The following is a 24,935-nucleotide window of genomic DNA, read 5'->3' as shown; positions in this document are numbered from 1 at the left end:
CTTTGGGGTGGGGAAAAAATGACTTTTGTCAGGCTTCTGCTTTACTTATGGCACAGATTTAAAGAGAAAACCAAACCCCTGACTCTAGGCTCTTGGGAGGTCAAGTTTCAGCCTGATGCGAATGATAAAAGCAGAGTCATAATTTTTTTTTTTTTTTTGGTCAGTCTGTGGTTTTTTTATTTTTTGAAATCTGGCAACTGAATCAAAGCCAGGCGCCTCTGGGATGATCCTGGAATTACTCCATTGTAAGTACATGTGTGTGTGAGAGGCTCAGTCGCTCCCTCTCCCCACCCCTTTCAAAGAGACACCCCAGGAGGAGCTAGCTGGTTTTTTGTTTTGTTTTCTCTTCCTTTCTTCCGAGATGATCAGTGCCCGGGGAGAGGCGTCCCGAGCGAACGGAACCAGCGCTAAGGCACGAGTCACGTCCTGAGGAGTCCACAAAAGGCGGCTCCTGGCCAACCGCTCACCCCCGAAAAGTTTCAGCGCGGTTTGTCGTGGGGAGGCGCTTCGCTTTGACTCCGGCGTGGGGTCGCCATTGCGGGAGTGTGTGGCCAGGAAACTTGCCGAGCGGAGGACGCGGGCAGCGCGGCGCACCCAGGGAGCCCGGCCTGCCAGCCCCCCGCCAGGGAGGGAAGAGGAGGAGCGCAGCAGCTGCCAGCTAGCGCCCCTTGGCTCGGGGCCGGAGGGGGGGGGGCACAGAGGGATCCTGCCTCCTCCGGGATCCGCCAGGAGTTTTCTGCAACTCCCTTTGTCCTCCGAGCGCCCCGCGCTGCCTGCAGCGGCCGGAGCCGGCTTCTCTGCTCGTTGCCGGGGCAGGCTGCGCCGAGGAGCGGGGCGATGGTGCCGAGGGCGGGCAGGATGCGGCCCCGCCGGGCGGCCCCGCGGCTGCTCTGGCTGCGGCGGCTGCTGCTGCTGCTGCTGCTGCCGGCGGTTCGAGCCCAGGACGAGCCTTCCTGCCACGGAGCCTTTGACTTGTACTTCGTGCTGGACAAGTGAGTGGGGCCGGGCGGGCTCCCCTCCCGGGGACGGGGCCTGGGGAGAGGGCGTGGGGGTGTAGGTGTGTGTGTGTGTGTCTCTCTGCGGGGGGGATAGCTATGAGTGTGTGTGTGTGTCTCTCTCTCTCTCTCTGCGGGGGGGGTGTAGGTGTGTATTGGGGGGGTGTGTGTGTGTCTCTGCGGGGGGGATAGCTATGAGTGTGTGTGTGTGTCTCTCTCTCTCTCTGCGGGGGGGGGTGTAGGTGTGTATTGGGGGGTGTGTGTGTGTGTCTCTGCGGGGGGGATAGCTATGAGTGTGTGTGTGTCTCTCTCTCTCTCTCTCTGCGGGGGGGGTGTAGGTGTGTATTGGGGGGTGTGTGTGTGTGTCTCTGCGGGGGGGATAGCTATGAGTGTGTGTGTGTGTCTCTCTCTCTCTCTCTGCGGGGGGGGGTGTAGGTGTGTATTGGGGGGTGTGTGTGTGTGTCTCTGCGGGGGGGATAGCTATGAGTGTGTGTGTGTGTGTGTCTCTCTCTCTCTCTGCGGGGGGGTGTAGGTGTGTGTGTGTGTGTATGGGGAGGGGGTGTGCGTCTCTCTCTGCGGGGGGGATAGCTATGAGTGTGTGTGTGTCTGCGGGGGGGGTGTAGGTGTGTGTGTGTGTCTGCGGGGGGGTGTGTGTCGGTGGGGGTTCTGGGACAAATTGCACAGTGGGGGTACTGAGAGCCACTGAACCAATCGGTAAATCCTGGATATGATGAAACCACTTCAAGGCAGGGGGTGCTGCCTCACTCCCAGTGCCCCTAATTCCAGCACCTAGGGGGGTAGGGGTAGAGGTGTGTGTGTCTGCATGGGGGTGTAGTTGGGGTGTATGTAGGTAGGGTGTGGGTGTCTGTGTGGGGTGTAGTTGGAAGGCTTGTAGCTCCATGGCGTGTGTGTCTATATGAGGATGTGGGTTGGGTGTGTCTCTGTATGGGGCTGTAATTGGGGCATGTCTCCCTTTATGAAGGTGTAGTGGGAGTCTCCCTTTGTAGGGAGTGTTGTGTGAGTATAGGTGGGGTGAGGATGTGGAGGTTGGCTTTGTGCCTGTGCGTGTGGAGAATAGATGGGATGGTCGGGTTGTATCTCTGTGGAGTACAGGTGGTCGGTGGAAGTCTCTGTTTGGGGTTTGGGTGTGTGTGTCTGTCCGGGTGTGAGTATCTGTATGGAGGTGTAGTTGGGGTGGAGGGTGTAGTTGGTGTGTGTGTGTCTGTATGGGGGTGTAGTTGGGGTGTGCGTATAGAGGTTGGGTTTGTGCCTGCCTCCGTGTGTGGAGTATAGGTGGAGTGTTGGGGTTGTATCTGTGTGTGGAGTGTAAGCGGGGTTTGTGTGTATGTGTCTGCATGGGGTTGTGTCTGTGGGTTGTTATATCTCTGTGTGTGCGGTGAACAGGTGTGTGGTGAGGTTACGTTCTACATCGTGTGTCAGTGGGTTATAGCAAAATGTGGTGAACAGTGGAAGAGGGGTTACGTGTTTAGTTCTCTTGAGATTACCACAGGGCGTATGGGGAAGTGGCTGTAGATGGTTAATTAATTCAGTTTGGCATTGTCTTTGGAGGTTTGAATTTCCCTGTCTTCCCTGGAAGGCGGTGAGGATATGTGCCTTATGGCCTTCTGTGAAAGGGAGGAGGATTCTCTTTTGCCAAGAGCCGTCTGAGCTCTTACTGGAAAATGGCTATCTGTAGAGCTGGTCAAAGAATGGAACGTCTGTTCCATGGAAAATTCCGATATTCCGAAATTTGTTTTCAGTCCAAACTAGAACAAAAAGCCAAAATTTCCCACAGAATAAAAATTCTGAAAAAATTTGATTCAGAGCCATTGAAATGTTCCATTTCAATAATGTCAAAATACTTTGTTTTGTAAAGTAAACCTTTTTTGTTTCAATAATGGCAAAACATTACAATATAATACAATATTAAATACCACCCTACAAATGTAATATTAAATTAATATTTTAATACCATATAAAAGCATCTGTGTTTGAAGATCATGGTTTGAAAGTAAACACAAAACAGATGGAAATTATTCAAGTAGAGAAAGAACACCTGTTGATTGAAGTTTCAGAAGAGAAGCTGAATCATAAGAAAGAATTTGTCTACTTGAGGGAAGTACACTTGGTGCCATCAGAGAGAGATCTGGAGAACTGAAAAGAAGAATCCAGTGTGCATGGGCAGCAGTGAAAAAGGAGGCAGGAATACTGTAGAACTGACAACTGAGTAAAAAACTACAGAAAAGTGTATGCATCATGTGTTTGGTTTGGAAATGATGGGCCTTACAGAAATGGAAGATAAGAAGATACAGGTAGTAGAAAATAATGTACTGAGGAGAATGGCGGGCACGTGGAGGGTAGATGGCGTGTGCATGGAAGAAATGAGAGGGAAGATGCACTTGGGATTCTCAGTGATCAATAGGCTGGAGAGTGCAAGGTTGAGGTGGGCTGGACATGTGATAAGAATGGGAGAACGAGGACCAGCAAACAGAGCGTGGGAGGATGAAGACAGCAAGAAAGGATGTGGAAGACCAAGGATGGGACGGATAGACTCTGTCAAGAGAAGTTTGAAGAGAAAAGGACTGGAACTCGAAGACCTATGAACTTGTGTCAAGGACTGGAGGGAGTGGCAAAGAATCATGAGCTCCTCTGACCTTCTGAAGCTGGGAAAAGGAGTTGAGATGTGTGAGAGAAGTGAAGTGATAACAGTATAAAAGAAGTGAATTGAAACAATAAAGTCAAAATATAACATTTTTACTGTATTGAAACATCTCAACATTGTAAATTCTCTTGGGCAGGGACAAATCTTTTTGTTCTGTGTTTGTCCAGCACACAGCATAAGGGGCCTGGTCCATCACTAAGGCCCCTAAGTGCTATAGTAACACAACTAATGATGATTATCGAAACAAAATGAGAAAATAAAAGTGAATCATTTCAACTTTTCCCATTGAAAATTTAATTGTAACTGACACATTCCCACAATGTCTTTTTTTTATTTTTGACTAACTGCATTTTCTGACCGACAACTGTGCCGTAAACGTTTTTTTTTTTTTGGGACCAGCTCTAGTTATCTGCATCTCCTGCCATCCCCTTTTTGGGGGGATAAAGTTTGTTCATAGTGTGCCACAGGCAAAATCGTAAGGTAGAAAGGTGAGATGCAGGCCCTCGATTTGCAAGAGTGAACATCTCTGTTTTAATCTGTGGACCTGGGCATCCCAGAGAAACACATTCTAACAAAACTGGCGTGCAGTTTCCTATATTGTGCTGTATGCTAAATGCATTATGCTATGCAGTAGATTGACAGATTGTCACAGGAAGATGATGTGGCAGAACCACCTTGAACCTGGAAGTCATTTGAAATAATGTAGTCATGTACTATGGCAATACCTATTCCTGCCCCGTTCCCCTGAAAAAATTAAATGGATGGAAGTATTTAAGTTGTAATCTTTGTCTACTTTCCCTGAGCTAAAACATACTAACCTGTTTTTTGGTTTCTTTTCAGATCTGGGAGTGTAGCACAGAACTGGATTGAGATCTATGATTTTGTAAAACAACTCACAGACAGATTTGTGAGGTATGTTTTCCCTTTGGTAGCTTCTGCTTTTAATTGATACTGGGGTATGTTACAAAATAAATCTTTCTGGAAGGTTATCAGCTGTAAACCCTTCATAAGCATATAAAGCATTTGAACTCTAATGTTCAGATAAACTGGATAATAACTCACTTTATGATGTCACCATGTTTGGAATTTAATAAAATGTTAATCTGCAAACATCTTTAAATATTGGATTCTTAATTTGTTGTTGTATCTGATTTGATTTGTTTTTTTTAACATTGCTTCTCCCATAAACAACATCAGTGGATTCTGATATATTATTTTTGTGTCTATTGTTTAGTGTTACCCTAATTTTAGAGGTCACAATAAAGATATCAGGAAATTTAAAGTGAATATGTGATCCAGCCTAAAAGTAAGGGAAAGCTATTGCTTCTGAAGTGCCGGCATGTGTTTAAAGTTTGCGCCAGTTAAATATATGCATTGTATATATGCAACAAATTTTATTTTTAAATAACAATTCTTCTCCTCTGACAAATGTTCCTGTTACAAACTGGCTTGTTATATATGTGTATGTATATGTGTATGTATATATGTATGTGTATATTTTTTAAATTAAGAATTGGTGTAATGAAACACCTTCCTTTAATAAAAAAAAAATATAAAAAAAATAACAACTCACAGATACAGGATGTTATGGGGGTTAATTTTTTCTAGTGGAAAATGAAATACAGTAGACAATTGTAAGCTTGGCCAGCTAATGAAGAAGATGTGAATAAGGGTTGCGTAATTAAATATTGCTTCCATCCATCTTGCTAAGGTCAAGTTTTATGGTAAAAGAAGCCTGGGTGACAAAGTTGAAAGTCATTCTGTAAGTTTAAAAAAGAGAGAGAGAGGCTTTGGCCATTCTTCCTTTCAGTTAGTGGTGAAAAAAAGGGTGTGTGTGTTCATTACAAAGCCACTGGTGCATCCTCTTCTGCAGCCAAGTGACATTCCCTTTTGCAACAGCTGGATTAGAATGTGGTCTGGCTGGATCAGTTGAAGAACACAGAATATATGAGCCTGATTTTCTAAATGATTTACACTCGTATTAAGGCTCTTTTATGCTGTCTGAGTAGTGTATAGCAGTGATTCTCAAAGCCACCCCCCACTTGTTCAGGGAAAGCCCCTGGTGGGCCGGACAGGTTTGTTTACCTGCCGCGTCCGCAGGTTCGGCCTATCGCGGCGCCCACTGACCGGGGTTTGCCGCTCCAGGCCAATGGGGGCTGCAGGAAGGGCGGCCAGCATGTCCCTTGGCCTGCACCGCTTCCCGCATTGTGGGAGCAGCGATTGGCCGAACCTGCGGACGCGGTAGGTAAACAAAGCGGTCCGGCCTGCCAGGGGCTTTCCCTGAACAAGTGGCAGACTGGCTTTGAGAACTACTGGTGTATAGTGCCCTTATTATACGTGACAATCAGACCATCTCCCCTCCCCCCACCCTTTTTAAAAAAAAAAAAAATTAAAATATTAGTTGTGGAAAGAACAGAGAATTATTTAGTAGTTGTCTGAGGCTGTTCAGTTCAGCATGCAGTGAAAACATTGAACAGGGTCATTCTAAAAATTAGATGATACCAACGTGAGCTGTACATCTGTTTTCCATTTTGATTGGTTGGCAGGATGTAGGCCTGCAGCAGTACTATCACTCATTTATTTCCTGTGTTATATGCCTATGACTGTGTATGTATGTAGGTATATTGCTCCCACACATCACTCTAGAGACTGAATGCTTGGATAGTGAAATGAAATAAAGGATGCTTGATGAAGAGGATATTTTATGTATTTCTTAATGACCAATTCAAATAGTCAAATCCATTCGTAACTTTGACATAACTCAAAGGACTCACATCTCAGATGAAAAGATCCCTCTTCTGCTCTTCATTATCTGCTTATGTTATCCAAAGTATTTCAGACTGGAAGCATTGCATTGTCTGTTTGACAACTGCTTGTGACAACTAAATGTACTTAAGGGCCTGAGTCTGCTGTCTTTTTCTCAGGAAAACTTCAGTGGAAGGACTAGGATAGTGCCTTAAATCAAAGTAACATGCAAGAGATCTGTCACATATTCACATTATAATTTCTCTGATACTTATGATAAAACAAATTTTTTTAAAATTAGTAACACACATGAACTAAAATATAATCAAATTATACTGATGTTTATCCTTATTAATGTTAACCTAATACATTCACATAGCAACACAAATATGAATCTTATAACAATTTTCAATGTATATTTCTCTGATACATTTATAAATTAAAATGTTACAATTTCAAAAAGGAGAGGTGAGATGCTGTTAGAACCTATTTTACAGATGTCGCTGTCTTGGCCATCAAAAGCATCAATCAGTCTTAGGGAGGGACCAGTCTTCAGCTGATGTCTGTTGTATAATTCCTCTTAACATTAGTGAGAGCTAAGAATATACATCAAGGGAAAAGATTGATCCTTTTATTAAATTCGTGTTTAGGTCATATTGCTGATTATGGCATACATTTGCCCAATAATCCTTTTGAGAGAATTGCTTTTAGCCTTTACAAATATTTTTGAAGAACGTTGAAACCTGCTCATTGAGAAACTGGTCATTGAGAAACTGCAGATAATGAAACTTTGTTTTAAATTAAATAGCTAAATTCAGACCTGGAATAAGTGGGTGCTGCTACTTTTAATATTACTAGTGTTGTGCCTTCTTACCTCAGATATGAATTTGGTCCAAAAGTCTTAAATTGTGTGACGCCCAAACTTTTAAAATGTAAACTCGCTTTTGAATAGGTCCAAAAATGCCCATAACAACCAGTGTATGTGCATAAATTAGAATTGCACATGGGCAAAAATGTGTGTTTGCAAATCCCCGAGTTGCATTCGCACCCATAGTTGGGTGAGTACAAAAATGTGCATGCATGCCTTAAAAATTTGAAGCCTCATTATATTGTAATATGCAAACTGCAGTTTGGTGCATGAATTTTTGAGGTTAAATACCTCAGTTTAACCGGTGTTTATCTACAGCCTATGATGAAGCAAGAAGGAAACAATAATTTTGCTTCTGCATTTTGCAGAACACCAGTGGAAGAAAGGTATGAGCTCAAGAAGTAAACAGCTCGTGAATTCCCTTTTTCTTCTCCACATTCTTTGTGGTTTGAAAGTGTATGCTTTGGAAATAAGATGATGAAAATAATGCCAATAAAGAAAGGCAAAAAGATGATGAATGGATATAGTGTACAAGGCTCTTTTCATTTGTCTAAAATGTATGTATTTTTTCTTTTCTTTAAAAGCCCCCGGATGAGATTATCCTTCATAGTGTTTTCCACCCAAGCGCAAGCCATTATGCCATTAACTGGAGACAGGTTAGTTCATTATTCCTTTTCTTTAGGGCTTTTACTAGATCAGATAATATTAGCAAAATGATTGATACTTTCAAGAGGTAGCCGGTTTGGAAATGTCAGAATCATAAGGCAGCAGTTCATGTCTGTGTTTATTTTTGTGAACGTTCCAATGGATGGTCCACTAGGTTGGAATGAGTCTAATGATCTTGGTTCTCTGTCTCAACTCTGCCACTATCTTGATGTGTGATCACAGGCAAGTTTCTTCATTTGCAAAATGGAGATCATGATGCTTGCTCATCTTTGTAACCTGAAATCCATGGATGCAGAAGCTCTGTGTAAATGCTGCATTTAAGACAAACCTTGTTACATTAAATTAATATCTCCGATAAACGTTACATTTGATATAGAAAAGTTGCATAAAATCAGGATTTTTTTAAAATAAAAATTCTGAAAAAAATATTTATTGATTTTTCCAAATAGGCATTAGAAGGTGTGCTGGTATCTGGGACCACCCTGAATCAGCTGAGGTCTGATCGACCTTGTAGTTGCTGTTTATGGCCTTGAGTCGAAGAGAGGGTTGAGGAATTGTTTGCTGCACCTCTTGTCATTTGATTTGCATATCTATCCTGGCATATGAAGACACTGCTTGCTTTGTTTTCAAAGGGAAGAAAAAAATGACCGCCTCTGGGAAAGGTTGGAGGGAAAGCTAGGAAGGAAAAAAGGAAACGGAAGAGAAAAATACACCGTTAGAAGGAGAGACTGTTGCAAAGTGAACTAGTAGAAAAAATCACATCAGAAACAATAGGAAATCTACATTACAGAACATTGCTTCCTGCAGAGAGTCATTGCAGTGTTTTCAGGGGTCACCACTCTAGATTGCTCTCATGTCAAACGACTGAAAACTCTGATATTTTTCCCACATTTGCCTTTTGAACCATGTCACAACAACATGAAAAGCCCCAAAACAGAGCAGTTAAGTCATTTGAGAAAATGCTGATGGGTAGATCATTTCAAATCGTAGAAGGAACAATGCCTGGATTATGAACAATTTGTGAAGTAATTAAAAAGCCATAAAAACAACTTGTGAGGGACTGAAGTGAGGAGTTCCCCCCTCTCTCTCTCTCTCTCTCTGCCTCCTTGCGACTGAGCCAGCCTGCCGTGCAACACTAAGCCATGTTTTATCATGTTCAGTTAGTTTATTGGTTTTTATACTAAATAAGCAAGTCAAGAAAACAATATTATTACTAGAGGTATAGGGCAAGATTTGCAGAACTGGGTGCCTCATATTATTCTTCTAAGTCCATACTTCGGCAGCTGAAAAAATGGCCTGGCTTTCAAAATTGACTTGATTTGAATTTTTGGTCTATGCTGTGGGTGGATGCAGAGAGGGGTCAGGTTATAAATCGCAACTCTAAATTATTTCAGAGAGTGCAGGAAAAGGCGTTTTAGGCCTGCTGCAGTACCTGTTGAAGTCGATGGTAGTCTCTTTCTCTTGATTTCAATGGATGCTTAATTCTTTTCAATGCCATATTCCTTCCTGAACACTGACCATCATGACTGATACAGTAGTCACGCTATTTTGAATGCCTAGGCAGGATTTTGGCATCCCTCCACATAAGCACAAATGCTGTTTCAATGAGTCGGTGTACTATGTTCTCAGTCATGTGAAGGAGTTAAAACATATTTTTCTATGAAAATAAGTTCTAGAAAGGAGAGTTCTGGAGGAGCACATTTAATTGTAAGTGAGTTCCTCTTCCTTTCATTTGTCATCCAATATTTCCTGAGGCATTGCTGCACGCAAATACTAGGGGAAAAAAAAATCACCCTTTTGTGATTCACTAGGGGTTACGAAAGAAGATGAGGAAGATGGGTAGTAATAACAAGAACTGTACGTACATGACTGATTAGAGAGATTTTTAATGCAGATATGCTTTGAACAACTTTGATTCTAAATATTAAGGGGTCAACAGTTGAGAATAGTTCAGCATCTTTGACTCCCATTGGCTCCAGCAGAAGATGAGGGGCTCAGCACATTGCAGTATTTGGGACTTAGTACCATTTAGTGACACGGTATCTTTGATTTGTTATGAATTGTGCTTTGTTACTTGCTAATTCACAAATCTCAGTGAACCACAATGAATTTCTAGTCATTCGTTCAAGTCAGTGAAACTTTACTGTATTTTAATGAGTTGAGTGCTAATCCTTTACAAAGTAAGTTCATACTGATTTTTACTTCATATTTCAACTGTATTGACATGCATGGTATGAACACACCATTGAAGTAAAAACCTGAAGTTAAAGTGAATTTTGTGTTGGTGAGAAGTGCCATATTGACAGCCCTGGAGACTAAAATCCTCTTTAGTCACAGAAGAATATAATTTTATCAAAAACCGGTGGCTAGGAAAAGCACATGATACAGGCATCACAATATACTTCTGTGGCTGACTGTGTGCTGGCAGATATAACTGTAGTTTCCATATACTAGCTTCTGCGAAGTATAATTAGTGTTTGACTCAGACCTTTGCCATATGTATGGTGTGATCCTGCTGTCTTCACTTAGGCAGAATTCCATTTGATGTTACTGAATACTTTCATGAGTGAGGACCACAGGATCAGGCCCACAGTCTTTATGTATGCTTTTATGGTACTTGCCAGCATGGGCTTCTCTCCGTATTCTATTGCACATGCATATGATGAATACATGCAAGTCCCAACCCAGCAAAGCATTTCTACATGTTTAACTTTACACTCATTTATTTTAGCACGGAAGGTCTGCCAGAATGTAGCCAGCCAGAGCAGTATATAGACTGTATACTCTAGAAGGGAGTTTTGTGGGAAGTTTGCATTTATTGTCTGAGCAAAGATGTGTAAAAAGCACATGTAGGTAGAGAGCGTCTCGTTAATTTATCAGATGCGTTTTCCACCAAATGCATCCGATGAAGTGAGCTGTAGCTCACGAAAGCTTATGCTCTAATAAATTTGTTACTCTAAGGTGCCACAAGTCCTCCTTTTCTTTTTGCGAATACAGACTAACATGGCTGCTACTCTGAAACCTGTCGTTAATTTATGTGATTCAGCTGAGGAAGGTGATGTGCAGGGGTTATTCTAGGTTGCGCGTGTAGCACATTGTGCACAGATGTGGATTAAAACTTCCCAGTTTTTGTCAAATGACACATTTTTTCCCTTCAAGTATGTGTGTGCTTCCTAATACACCTGTTGGATTATAGCAGTTTTGTGGCACAGCTGCATTTTGTTGGAGAAGACGTTGACAATCCCTCATACACGTTTTTGGGTGATGTACTTATTGGGAATCAGAATGTACTCCCAAAGGCCTGTTGATGGTGATGTACTCAAGCTATCCTGATTAATAATGTGAGATGCCAGTGTGGGATGGTAAATAAATATGAAATTGGAACTGGCCTAAAAGAACTTGGAGCCCCAATTCGAAAAACTTTATAAATTTTTATGAAAACTCAGGCTCACAAATCAGAGTAATCCTCTGTTGAATTTAACTTGTGTGACCTGAGGCTGGTGCAGCAGACAATTCCAGCCAACACTGACCTCGGCAATATTAATTTCCCAGGGCAAAGCCTTTCGCTAGCAAGAACTGGCATTCAGCAGTTTCTTCAGCATATTTTTTCAGATGTGCTCTCCATCGCTATCAAGCAACATTTTGTTCCATCTCTTTGTGCCTGTCAGAAATACATTTGTTCACACTAATGCAAAGGAAGTTGGTCTGTACTATGTAGTCAGTCTTTCTTTTTATGTGAAGTATCCTTGTAGGGTTGATCCAGTTGATGAAAGTCTGTAATACCCATTTCTTTAATGGATGTTCGATCAGGCCATGTATCCTGACAGAGAGGACCATCTATGGTCTTACCTTCATTAGCAAGACTTTTAAAATTTCTAACATGTTAGCAACATTCAGAGCCCTAGTGTAGACTGGCTGCTGACACCATTTTCAGCACTATATCAAGACAGGGTTACATGACACGGTGTCAGAAACAGTGTCAGTAGCTGTTGGGTTGTCTGGACTAGGGCTTCCAGTGTTGTCAGCACCTGTTCAGCTGATAAATGCCATGTAATAATTCAGTCCACGTGAAGAGTTGCATAGCTACACTAGACCAACTAAAGAGGGAAAGCCAATGGCAGATGCTGGTATGTTGTAGTTTATTTTACACTGGGGCTCAGTGCTTAGTACTATTGCATCATTAGACTTCTAGCCAAATTCTGAACTGAGTCGTACACCATGCAGTCCCAGTGACGGCAGTGCTATCGGGAGAGTTTGGCTCCCCTGTGAACAGTGTTCTTTAAATCTTACGTAGGACCTGAGTCAGCCACCCTTACTCATGTTAAATAGCACCTGACTTCATGAATAGACCTGCTGAAATAAATGGGCGTAGTCCTGGGAGAGTATGATTCACCATGAGAAAGGGAAGCAGAACTGGGACCATAGAGAGGAAAGACATTGAGGTGAATGGCAGAACTCCTGTTGAATTCAGTAGGGCCAGGATTTCACCGATTGTCCTTTGACCTGAGGAGTTTACAATCTAGGTTAGACAAGACATGATGGAAGACTTGTAAGAATGGTGTTATTTGCTTTATGCTGCTTGTGGAGGAATTATCTAAGTAATTATGAAGTGCAGAAGAAAGAACAGACAGGGTAGCTATTATAGATTAAATGTGCCTTTTCTAAAAGACAGAGGTGTGATGCAGCACATATGTTGAATTGTGAAGAGATGTTATATTTGTAATCATTCAGCCCAAACACAGACAGGCTGCAAGTTACAGACTGTAGTGAACCGATTAATTTCTGCCCCTCCCCCCCAACACCTTTTGTGTGACTTAAATCATAAGAGAGGCCTGCAGAGCTCTATAATTCATTATTATGATTATTATTTATTTGTACGGCAGCAGATCCTGGGGACCGCCACCAGTGATCCTAGCCCCATTATGGTAGGCACTGTGCAAACACATAGAAAGACACTCCCTGCCCTGAAGAATTTACCATCTGGTGGCTACAGCAACAGGTACAGAACTGGGGAGAGCCACAGAGTCCTGGATAATTCTGGGGGTATGGGAGCAGGCGGGGGGGGGGGGAAGGTGCTGGTAGCATGAACCCTCTTGTTACAATGCCTGCTTTGGTACTGGAAGATAGATAGTGACTTGCTCCCTGCTGCTGCAGAAGTTACAATTTTTGTTGCCAAAGATTTCACCAGAACCAACTGCAAAAAGAGGCCTGGAGGTGCCAGAGTGTTCTGTGAGGCCTGGTCATGAGACATACTGGATAAAACTGAGCTGATTGTATGAGAGCTATTTTTGCAATATGAAATCTGTTCCAGAAACTGGAACTTCAATTGTTGTTTGATTCTTGGCAAGCAGACATTAAGGCCTGTGGACATGCTGCCACTCATTTCTGGCAAGCACTAAGTATGTGGTTTATAATCTGCATTCATACATAATCAGTTTCAAGTTGTTTCTGTAGATGCTGAATGTAAAATATTTGGATCAAACAGATTGTATTGCCTTACGTAACTTGTTCTCTTCCATCTATTTAACACAGAGTCTCTTCCTTTGCAATTGCAACTGTCAATATGGATATCAGTTGCTGAATGCAAATTGAAATTTACATCTACATATTGTACTTCTGTAGTAAAGCTTCTAAACATAGAAAAACTTAATCAGTGGAACAAATTATGTGGCATTGGCATTCGGGCCAGGTGGCATTCCAATTCTTTTCTTCTTTGCCTGCCTTAAGGAAGGGTTTCATGAAGTCTGGAAATACTTTCCTATCCAATTCCTCACTCTTCCTCATTGTCATTTGTATTTGTTGTGTTCTGTGCATTCTGGGCCAAATGACCATCTCCTTACTAGGGCAAATGCCCATTGACTTCATTAGAAGTTTGCCCAAGTGAAAACTAAGAACCTGAGGTTATGGCATTCTTAATGTAATCCTTTTATTTTTGCTACTACTGACTGTATTCAAAATATTACTTCTATTTATTTGCTTCTACAGCCCCATTTCCCCTAGTATCTGAGCACCTCACAGTCATTGGTGGATTTATCCTTTCTGTTTTCCAGTAAAACAGAGAAACAATGTTGTCCCCTTTTTACAAATGAGGAACTGCAACCCATAAAGGTTAAATGACTTCCCTGAGGTCACACATGAAGTCTGTGGCAAAGCCAGGAATTGAACTCGGCTCTTCTGAATCCCAGTGAATTGCTTTAACCACAAGAACAACCTACAACTGCTGAAAGAATGAACAGATTTTTTTTTTATTTAGTAAACAGACTTTAATTATTGTGATACTGTTTTAGCACCTTCCGGCTCATGAATGACCTCCTGTCAGTATTTATGAAGGTATATCATTCCTTTGTGCTGCTTGCAGAAATCAACTTTTGGATCTTGGTGGAGTTCTTTTTTAATTTACGTGTGCCTGGAAGCTAAGTAAGTGCAGGCAAGCAAGCTAAGTAAACTTCAAAAAGCATGACACAGTTTCCAGTGAACTGTTTTAGAGTTGATATGTGGACTTTGCTTTGCAGTATAAGCTCCACCTGAAACATTCCTCTTGGATCTGACTCTTTCTGAGTCACCAAAGCATAGCGTAACTTAGGCAGACTGTATTTGTTACTCCAGCACAACTTTGCGATTTTAAATTTGTCTCTGTGCAATGTTTGAGCTGAAATGATTTTTTTTTTTGCATGTTTTAATATCAGGGTCACACTGTAGCCCTTTTGTACAATGTGACATACAGAACATCAAAACCTATTCATTTTACCAATTCTCAATATGATTTTTAGCATCATTTATTGATTGAATAACCTTTGGTCTTGTTTTCTAATTATTTGCAGAAGCATAATCGAGAAAGGCCTTCAAAATTTACGGAGTGTAAAGCCAGCTGGTGATACATACATGCATGAAGGATTAAAACTAGTAAGTTTTAATGCTCTTATAATTGAAATAAGTCTGTTCTCCTATGACTTGAATGCCCCATTGAAGTAACAACAAAACAATACACATTTAAAACATTTTTGTATGCATTTTTTGTTACTGGATCTTGCATCCAATAGTCTTTTAGAGCCACATCCCAAGGTCCTTACTCAAGCAAAGATTGTCCTGGTAGGAAAAAAAACCCCATGTAGGGGCTTGGAAATCCTGTGAGGTTTGCCTTATGAAGGTTCATTTGTATTGTTTCCTAGAGGCAAGAGGTGGACCTTAGTTTTCCCATATGGAATAAGTAACGAACACTGTATAACAGTTAAAGAAATTAGTATAGTAAATAACCACAAACAGCTTTATAGTGTTGCTATTATTATTACAGAACATTAATAGAGCATCTAAAATTTTCATGTTTGTTTACAAAGATAAAGACACAGGCCAAAATATTCCATAGGACTAGTGGTCTTAGCTCCCTTAATTTTTGGGTGTCCAATTTGCGGTGTTTTTAACTCTTGTAAATTTTATTGAGTCTCACAATATTTGATGTTGAATTTAAAGATCCAGGTCCTGGTGACCAGGGAATCTGTGAGAATCTAACATTTCATCAAAAAGAAAAAGCAAGTTTCTAGCCATCATGGTTGTGAAGAAAAGTTTGACACTGTGACGTGAGTGCATCCTAAGGGCTGAAAAATTAGAAGACAAATAAAAAGAACCCCAAATTTGTTGTTTAAAAAAACCTTATTATTTTTAATCTGATTTCATTGTATTTTGGGGGCTGTCTAATGATTTTTGAAGGTTTGGGTTGGCAATATTGAAAGTGAGACCCCTTAAAGGGACACGATCATTAGAAATGGCAGAGTATGAAAACCGTACTGCTTTAAATGTGTGTCAGTTTGAGGACCCAAATACTGGGGCTCTTAAAGTCACTAGTAACTTTGGAAAATGTTGGTCATGCTCCTTCGCCTAAACAAATTACAGTCCAAGGCCATGGTCCAACTCCGGTTTAAATTAACGAAAGAATGATGGGTAGAGGGAAGACGGGGAATTGTTTGAAGAGGTGAGTTTTAGGGATGAATTTGATCATTCAGTCTTATTTGGATTATTTCAAATGGCTGCATTCATTTGTAGAAGCACCTTGGTTATAAGTTCGGGTATGACTGCAAACTGGATAATTTGTTGTTCATTTTCAGGCAAATCAACAAATTGAGGGTGCAGGAGGCTCAAAGTTCTCTAGTATAATAATTGCTTTGACAGATGGTAAATTGGATGGTCAGATCCCCTTGTATGCAGAAAAAGAGGTGAGTACTGAACTGCAACTGTCTGTTACATTCTGCTGTGTTTTTTGTGTGTGTGTAGAGCCTGGTGTGTAAATAGTGTATTTCTTCATTCTATTTTGGAACAGGCAAATAAGGCCAGAAGTTTAGGGGCTAGAGTTTACTGTGTTGGGGTCCTTGATTTTAAACAAGAACAAGTAAGTGCATTGTTGTTGTTATTACTAATTAATGTTATCTTACAAGTTTTTATAAGGCAGCCATTGCTGCGGTAGATGAATGTACGTCACTTATGTTGGAACACTGCAGTACATTCTCCAGAGCAGGAAGTAGATACTTAGACATTTTGCTTATTAATAGAAGTAAAAAGAGTGAGTGGATTCCACTGTTCTATTATAGAAAAGATCTCTCAGAAATTAATTACACTTATTGATAGCTGCCTGAACCAGATAATTTAGGTAAACTTTCCATTCAAATGTTAACCAGCTTAGACCACAGCTTGCATGAATACAGTGACTATAGATAAGCTTTGAGTTGACAGGGGACAATAGTCTTTGCTTTGGAAAACAAAAGGACTATTGTTTTTTTTTCCCCATCAACTGAAGATTTATCTATAGGTCCTGTACTCATATAAGCTGATCATTTTGCAGAATTAGCACTACAGAGCGGATGGAAATGGAGTAGGAAGACTTGAACTTTAAATGGAAAAGTGTACAGAAGGAACCTTTTACAAAGGGTATGCAGAAAAACTTTGTAAAGTAAGATGAAGCAAACGGGAAAGCAGAAAAGTTTGCATTACCTATCTCTTTTTTTTGTTTTTGTTTTTTTGTTTTGTTTTAGTGCTGGTTTTTAATTCCACTCCAAGAAGGGAAGTAAAATTATTGTCTGAAACAGTCTGGATTTAGGGATCCCCATACTCTGGTTTTGTTTGAATTTGAGTGGTTACCATACAGTAGGATTAGCTGCATCTCATGTTGCAGCAAGTGCTTCTGGTCAGAAAAAACATAACTGCTCTCTTGAACTGTGGGCCAGAAGGTCCATGGGATCCAGGATTTTTATTCTCTTGCTAAATGATAGAGCCTGTTGTTTTTAGACCTTTGTTTAGATTTTCAGGCTGAAAAATATTGTGCAACATGTTTGGTCTGCCAAGTTATTTGTGTTTTGTTTTCCAAAGCTTGAAAAAATTGCTGATACAAAAGAACAAGTCTTCCCTGTCACTGGAGGATTCCAAGCGCTTAAAGGCATCATTAATTCTGTGAGTATTATTGAACACACGTTCTCAGAACTTTTTTGATGGATTTTCGAAGGAATTTCTTGATTTCTGTGGTGGCTTGGTTTTTGCCAGGAAGGCAATTGAATTATAATTAGCTAGGTTTAATCTAAAGGCCTGCAAGGGGCTGATTGCCTCCTTAGAGGTGCCGAGAGCCCTCCATTTCCATTGATTTCATTGAGCCGAATTGGGCCCTAAATTAATAGTTCCCAATTACTGGTATCTGCAATACATTTACCCTTCTTACCTTACTGATGCATTTCCACACATTGCTGTTGCCTGCCATCCACTGAATTGCATGTGGTCTGGTTCAGTATAGAGTTAGCAAAATGCAAGTTTAGGTGAGTTTTCTTAATTCAAGGGGACTAGGTGGAAACTTTTACAGTTAAGGGCTGAGTCTGGTGAAGTGGTACAGCCAATCAAAATAGTTTGAGAACAACTGGGTTTAAAGTATTCCATAAGCTAGTTATGGTACTAACCAGAAATTATTAAGAATATGGAAGTATTCTGGAAGCATCACTTTGGCCACTTTTTTTCCCTCTGTAAGGAAAAAACTCTTTTGGTTTGGTTTGTTACTCCTGCATTTATGCATTTCACCAAAGGGTCCTGTTAATGAGTGTGGGTGAACGAACTGAATTGCAGTGATTTATTTGAAAGGGATATGAAGGGATGAAACCAAGAGAAGTGGTTCATGATTTTGATGTGGTCAGTGGCGAGGCTATATTTTAGTTGGTTCGGTCAAGTAGGCATCTTCAGTTGTATGGACCGTAACTTATGTGTTTGGTTTTAAAGAAAATTCTGTGCATCTTGGATAATTGTCAGAGCACCAGTGCCTCAAAAGATATTTGTTATTGTTGTTAATTATTTGTGTTGCGGTAGGAGCTCTGGTCATGGACAAGGAACGCATTGTGCTGGGTGCTGTACAAACCCAGAACAAAAAGACTATCCCTGCCCCAAAGAGTTTACTATCGAAGTATAAGGCAAAAGACAACAGATGGATGTGGACAGACAGAAGAGTAGAAGGAAACAATGCAACTGTTGGTCAGCAGGATAGGCAGTGATCTCAAGCTGGTTTAAGCTCCTCCATATGTTGTTCAATACAGCTTTTATTCATAAAGGAAAATAGTTCAAACTGAATGTCAAATGTAAGGCTATAAATATACTAATGAATGAAGCTCTCTTCCCAAGACAGACCACACTTCTGTTTCCCCCCCGTCCTTTATTTTAACAAAGGACACTACTTATAACTAAGTTATGAAATCGTGAACTTGTCAGTACTCTTCCATTGAATGATGTGTTCTTTCTTTAGAAGTTACTGGTATAGATTAAACTATTTTTTCTTCTCTTTGCCAACAATATTTTGTTTCAGAAGATTCTTCGTCTGGTCTAAAGAGATGCAATCAATCTGTTCAGGCTCTTACTTCATCTCCCTTAAAAGATAATAAATCCATGTGGAAACTGTTTGTCATTATTTTGAAGACTTTAAGGGACGGTTCCCCTGCTGATGTAAATCGGCATAGCACAGTTAAAATCAATGGCGTTAAACTGATTTACACCAACTGAGTATTGGGCCTTAATTGTTTAATGTCCTTGGAAACCCCATGACCTAAAAATTTATAAAGTTTTTCAACTATATATGGCAAGATTCAACCTCATACATACAAGGGGTGTCAGTTTGCACCTGCTGGTGCTAGCAGGGGCTGCTGTTCCCTTGTTAGAGGCCAAGTGGTGGTTCCACTGTGCTCGTCTCTCAGATTTTGAAGGGTAGGGGAAGTATAGTTTCTCTTAGGCTTTCCTTAGGAGCCCAACATGTGGAAGGTAAAATTAGGATGTGTAGAGTCATTGCATCCCCTAGCTGTTTTGGCCGCCCACTTTAGTTGGTCAATGACCCCCATTTTTGAGGCTGCGTTTGTTGTCCGTCATACCCCTGGCTGAGATGGCTGAGAAGAGGGTCTGCGTACCTCATTATTTCACCCCAAGAACTATCAGCCACCATGGACCCTGTGCCCTGGCAGAAACTGATGCACACTGGGGTGAATTTAATCTTTTAATTTTTCAGGATGGGATTTCAAAAGCACCTAAAGAGTTCATCACCAAACTCCCATTGAAATTCAATTTCCGTTACTGCTTGTGAAAATCCCCATCCTTAAAAAATGATGTAAAGAGTGCATCATCCCAGAAATACTGTGTGGGACTGACTGACTTTTTAAGGAAGATCTAGTCTAGATTGTAAACACATGAACTATTCCTTATAAGCTGTAACTGAGCACTTGAATAGCATAGATTTTTATGTAACAGAGAGCAGTTTGAACAAATGTTTCAGAGCTTAGCTAATTGCTTGTGTGTTTCCATGAAAAGCTTGTGTTGTGGCTATTCAGGTTGTCTGGAAACACAAAAAAGGGCTCATTTCAGCTGTTTGTTGGGATAAACAAAAAAAAAATCTGGTTGTTGATTTGGTAGTTTCCAGGAGTGTTTAGATTTTTAATTTTTGTTCTTAAGGTCCTGAAAACTTCTGGCTTGACAGCCACTGGCTTTAACTTCAAGGATTTAAATGCTTTGTGAAGCAATCTGAACAATCCATTTTTCCCCTGGAAAATGTTATCTATATGGAAGCTGGACAGTGGGGCACTGTCAATATCACTTGCTCATTTCTAGGGCAGTGATTGAAACATCCATAAATTGATAATGGGTCTTTGGCTAACTTTTTCCACCACAGGGAAAGACTCCGGTAGTGGGGAAAGGCTCGGACAGAGAGAGGCAGTGGGGAAGGGAAAGGCTGCGGGCAGCTGCCGGGACCTTTCTCTGCTATCTTCCCCACTGCCAGAGCCTTTCGCTGAAGCATGTAGCCACCCACTGCAGTGTGGACACCACCTGCCTTTCACTGTGGTGTGTGGCTCCATATACTCACCCTGCTGCCACCAGTGGTGTGCAACACAACACATACATAACCTTAGAAAAATTCTAGCCCAAATTTTGAAGTTCTTTCTTAGTTTTTACTTGCTCCAATTCCCAACGAAGTCAGTAAGGATTTACCCACCTGGGTATTGTGCCACATTTCTTTCAAATAATATCCCCATATACTGTATTTGAACAATTTTATTTTATTTATGCATACTTCTGTGTGGTGGTAACTCACATGAAGTTCTGTAAGCTTTTCTGGCATTGTTAATATCCAGCTTTACAAAGTATCAAATGAACAGAGTTGTCAGAGTAAATAAATCTACGCAGAAAGTCTAGTAGCATTAAAAGAAAAATGCTGAAGGCAAGTTGGTTACCTTATCAGGAATGGTTTACTGATTTAGTTTGGCTGATAATTATGTGGAAGTATGGCTTCATGAGCAAATGGAATAAATAAAGTGGCAATGTGAGATTTAAGAGTTTAGGAGTGCACGGTTATTTTCACAGTGTGATATTTTGAGACCATATGAGGAGCTCAAATCTTTTCTAATATGGATGGGATTTAATTACGATATTTCTTCTCTATTAAAGAACCATTCAGGAATGGCCATTTAGAGTGTGATAACCACATCAGTGTTCTAGGGACCAGTGTTGCAAGCTGCTTAGCACCTCTTGTGAGGCACTGACTATCTTGAACGCCTGTGGTCTTCATGGGGAGTTGAAGGATGGTTAGCACGTTTCAAGGAGATGGCTAGTACATTGGAGGATCCATGTACTGATTCAGGAAGCATTTAACTTAAAACACTTCAATGGGAACTTCAGTATGTGCTTAAGAAGTAGTCCAGGTCCTTAAAAACAAAAACAAACAGACAAACAAAAACTAACCCCAAGCAAAGCTCCGTAGGAGATCATGGTGCCCAGTTTCCATTAAAATGAATCTGAATTGAGTATCCAAATCCCTTAGATGCAACTTTGAAAAATCTCAACCACAAGTACAACTGTTCTTCATGAAGTCGCATAAAAATCAAGCTTGTTCTTAAAAAAAAAAAAAAAAAAAAAATTGTATTGCGAGCATTCCTATTTATACACATCTGGAAACTTTACAGCTTTAGCTCTATTTTCTTAATGGGTTCAATTGATTCTGAAATGAACATTGTTATGGAAGCAGTCTACTGAGAAGAAGCAGCAGGCTCTAGTGATTAAAGCACAGAGCTGGGAGCCAGATGCACCCTCCATTTCAATCTCTTTCCCTCCCTTCCTCCCCCCCAAAGCCTAGTATTCCTAAAGAAGATCTTATGTTGGAGCTCCACAGGTTTGGGGTTCTGCAGGCTTATGGGGTAAGCAGAGGAACAGGCGCTCACTGATGTCCTCCCTGGTTGAGCCTCTGTTAGTTTAAAGAAAAGGAGTACTTGTGGCACCTTAGAGACTAACAAATTTATTAAAGCATAAGCTTTCGTGAGCTACAGCTCACTTCATCGGATGCATTTGGTCCGATGAAGTGAGCTGTAGCTCACGAAAACTTATGCTCCAATAAATTTGTTAGGCTCTAAGGTGCCACAAGTACTCCTTTTCTTTTTGCGAATACAGACTAACACGGCTGCTGCTCTGAAATCTGTTAGTTTAGTAGATAATCCGATTGTTAATCAAATCTATTTGAAAACGGAATTCACTTTGCTCGGACCATCTTCCCTGCTGCCGGTGTACTTACTGGGGACTCCACTTCACTGCTGTACTGTTTTTCCAGAGGGGGATAGGTGACAAGGATCTCAAAGGAAGGGGGCCAGCAAGGAGGCAGCAGTCCTTGGATACCTTGGCTTGCATGAGAGTGGTCTCTCCCTAGGCTTGTTGTTCCTCGGGGCCCACATGATTGGGAGGCTGCACCCCAAACCTTAAACCAATCTGACCTTGTCTAGACTTTTCTCCAGCTTTCAGAAAGGCTCACATTTTGAGTTTCGTCTGCGTTTGTGGAATGTTCCATTGCGTACACTGTGCACCGTTGAGCATGTGGTCTTGAGATCTAAATTGCTTGAATAAACCTGGTTTTGAAAAACAAAATAAACAAAAGGGTCCTGATTCTATCTTCACATGTGCATGCAGGACTCCCACTGATTTGGGTGCAGTGAGTGGAAGTTGCATGGCTCTTTCTGAGAGCAGAATTGAAACAGAGTACGCTTTTAAAAGTGACATTTGTTATAAAATATGGATTTCTCTTTAGTAACTTCACTAAAGTATGTGACCAACTGTAGACATTACTTATCTTTCATATTATGAGTTAATAGTGCACATAATGTGAAGTAAAATATTCTCTCATGTTTAAAACAACCCCAAACACTTATCAGATAAGGCTACAGGAACTTGATACTTAACAGACACTACAAGGGAAACAGCTCAAAAACCCCCTCTATCTGAAAATTTTTCTGCTGTAACAGGTTGTACCTAAGATTACTATAACTAAAGGAGATTAGAGAGAGAAATATTTGTCTTTGTTGTTTTAATTGATTATTTTGTGTAGAGTCAATTTTACTGTTTCCCTTGTAGAGTAAGTTCGGGGCTTTCATACAGGAAGAAGGGAGAGAAAAACATAGTTTGAAAAACAGTCCATGACTGTCAAACCATATAAATTTATTTATAAACAACTTTTAACTGAATCTTTTAAAACTGAATAGATTCCAAATGGACCGTGTCCATTTAGCATGGGATGAAACCCATCCTATTAAGAGAAAATTGTAGCTTTCTCAGAAAACACACAAATTAGGCTGGAAATGCAAAATTAAGATTACAATTATATATATGTAATAGTCTGTCTATATACTGCTCTAGCGAAGCTGTGCCTTGAGTCTTGCAGTCAGTTCTGCACACCTCATTACTGAAATGATATTGACAAATTGGAAGAAGCTCAGCAAAGAGCAACAAACATGATTGGGAGTAGGAGAGCCTGGAGGGATTGATTTATGGAGTGTTGCTAATAGAGTGAAATAATGTGGGCCAGATTCTTATGCTCTTACTCTCACGGGGTGGTATTTTACTCTGCTAGTGGTCCTCTGAAATTAGTGGGGCTGTTTGTTGGGTAGTAGGTAACTCTATATGCACCACACTATCAGCATATGGTCCTGTAAGCGCTTCTTGACTAAGGGCTTGTCTACACTGGCACTTTACAGCCCTTTCTCACTCAGGGGTGTGAAAAAACACCCCTCTAAGTGCAGCAAGTTTCAGCGGTGTAAAGCACCAGTGTAGACAGTGCACCAGCACTGGGAGCTACGCCCCTCATAGAGGTGGGGTTTTTTTAGCTGCCACGCTTTAACTTTGCCAGTGTAGACGAGCCCTTTGTGGTGATTTGGGGAAGATGGGGCATGATAACAGTTTAAGACCAAGGTTAGAGAGGAATTATTTAGGATGATAAAAGGGGAGTAACCAGTAGCCCTAGAACTAAATTAAGGGACCACCTACCTCGCGGGAGTAGTGGTGTGTGTTTGTTTGTTTTTTGGAGGTTTTTTTGGATGGATGAATAAAATACCATTAGAGTTGGGTTTTTGTTTTTTAATCAGTAACAATGGAAAAAGGCATAAGAATAGATCTTATGCCTGGACTGGTAAAATTACCATGCAATTTTCAAGGCTCATATATACCAATACACACACACTACTGTATTTAAAGCATCTTTATTATACGTTCAAAGGTATTAATGTTCCCTGAGGCAGACATCTTGTTTGCCAACTTTCTTTTTGGAGCAAAATTTTATAAGCAAGTTATAATCCTGTGAAAAACTGGGTTCATAATGGATATGCTGACAGCCCTTAGCTAAAGTGGTGTTAGCAGGCATTGCTATAAAAGCTTATGGCTTAATTGTAGAAGCTCTTTCCAGTACAACTCTCAACAATGACCAGTCAATAAAACTCCCCTCTATAATTCACATTCGCTTGAATAGCAGAAAAGGATATCTAATTAATTGATGCTTTTTCTTTCAGTCAAACTCTTCCTCATTTTAGATCAATAAATGGTTGTGTAAGAATACATTTCTACCATTAAGTTATAACCTAGATTAGTGAGACGATCTGAAGGAAAACAGCTGTGTAAAATACTGCTTATGCAGCCAAATTATATAACACCTCTTAACATGTGCCTTGAACACTTCTTTCCTTACGTATATCCACAGTTATTTTAATTATTACAGTAGGACCTAGAAGTCTCAGTCAAGATCGGGGCCCCCATTGGCACGGTATTGGACTCTGGGTGAGAGTTCCTGTCCCAAAGAGTTTACAGTCTAGATAGACAAGATAGAGAAAGGCTGGGAGGAGGAACAGAGGCACAGAGATGGGGTTAGTGCTCAGAGACAAACATCAGTGGCAGAGCTAGAAATAGAACTCAGGTCTCCTGACTCCCAGTTCTTAAGTCTTGTGTGCCATGGAGACATTTACCATTCAAAGAACACCTCTCACCCCAAGAGCATTTGTGAAACATCTCACCTTGGTGTACAAAAGTGCTCCCACGAGTTCCAAGGACCATTTTGACAAGACTTGCTTTTAGCTGGACTAAGAACTGTTTCCATCTAATCTGAATTGTTTTGATGCCAAAGTAATTGTAGATTAGTGAATTTCCACTGTTGTCCCACAATCACTTTGCCAGATCTGCCCAGAATCAGCTGATGTGGGGA

The 24,935-nt window shown here is 40.9% G+C and overlaps 1 protein-coding gene across 2 annotated transcripts in view; it reads left to right on the top strand.

Annotated features, from left to right (window-relative positions):
* The first annotated feature begins 271 nt into the window (after positions 1 to 271).
* ANTXR2 (ANTXR cell adhesion molecule 2) overlaps positions 272 to 24,935 on the top strand; it is a 174,281-nt gene continuing 149,617 nt past the window's right edge. The window contains exons 1-7 of one of the 2 annotated variants that reach the window (XM_038400255.2): positions 272 to 992; positions 4,498 to 4,569; positions 7,855 to 7,926; positions 14,758 to 14,839; positions 16,036 to 16,143; positions 16,248 to 16,316; positions 17,291 to 17,371. In XM_038400255.2, coding sequence (XP_038256183.1) covers positions 838 to 992; positions 4,498 to 4,569; positions 7,855 to 7,926; positions 14,758 to 14,839; positions 16,036 to 16,143; positions 16,248 to 16,316; positions 17,291 to 17,371 — 639 coding nt within the window. In that variant the 5' untranslated portion in view covers positions 272 to 837. The remainder of the gene's footprint in view (positions 993 to 4,497; positions 4,570 to 7,854; positions 7,927 to 14,757; positions 14,840 to 16,035; positions 16,144 to 16,247; positions 16,317 to 17,290; positions 17,372 to 24,935) is intronic. The other variant, XM_038400256.2, reaches the window with a different exon arrangement.

The sequence above is a fragment of the Dermochelys coriacea genome, chromosome 4 (assembly GCF_009764565.3).
Source record: "Dermochelys coriacea isolate rDerCor1 chromosome 4, rDerCor1.pri.v4, whole genome shotgun sequence".
Lineage (NCBI taxonomy): Eukaryota > Metazoa > Chordata > Testudines > Dermochelyidae > Dermochelys > Dermochelys coriacea.
This window is presented reverse-complemented; position numbering and strand designations above follow the sequence as displayed.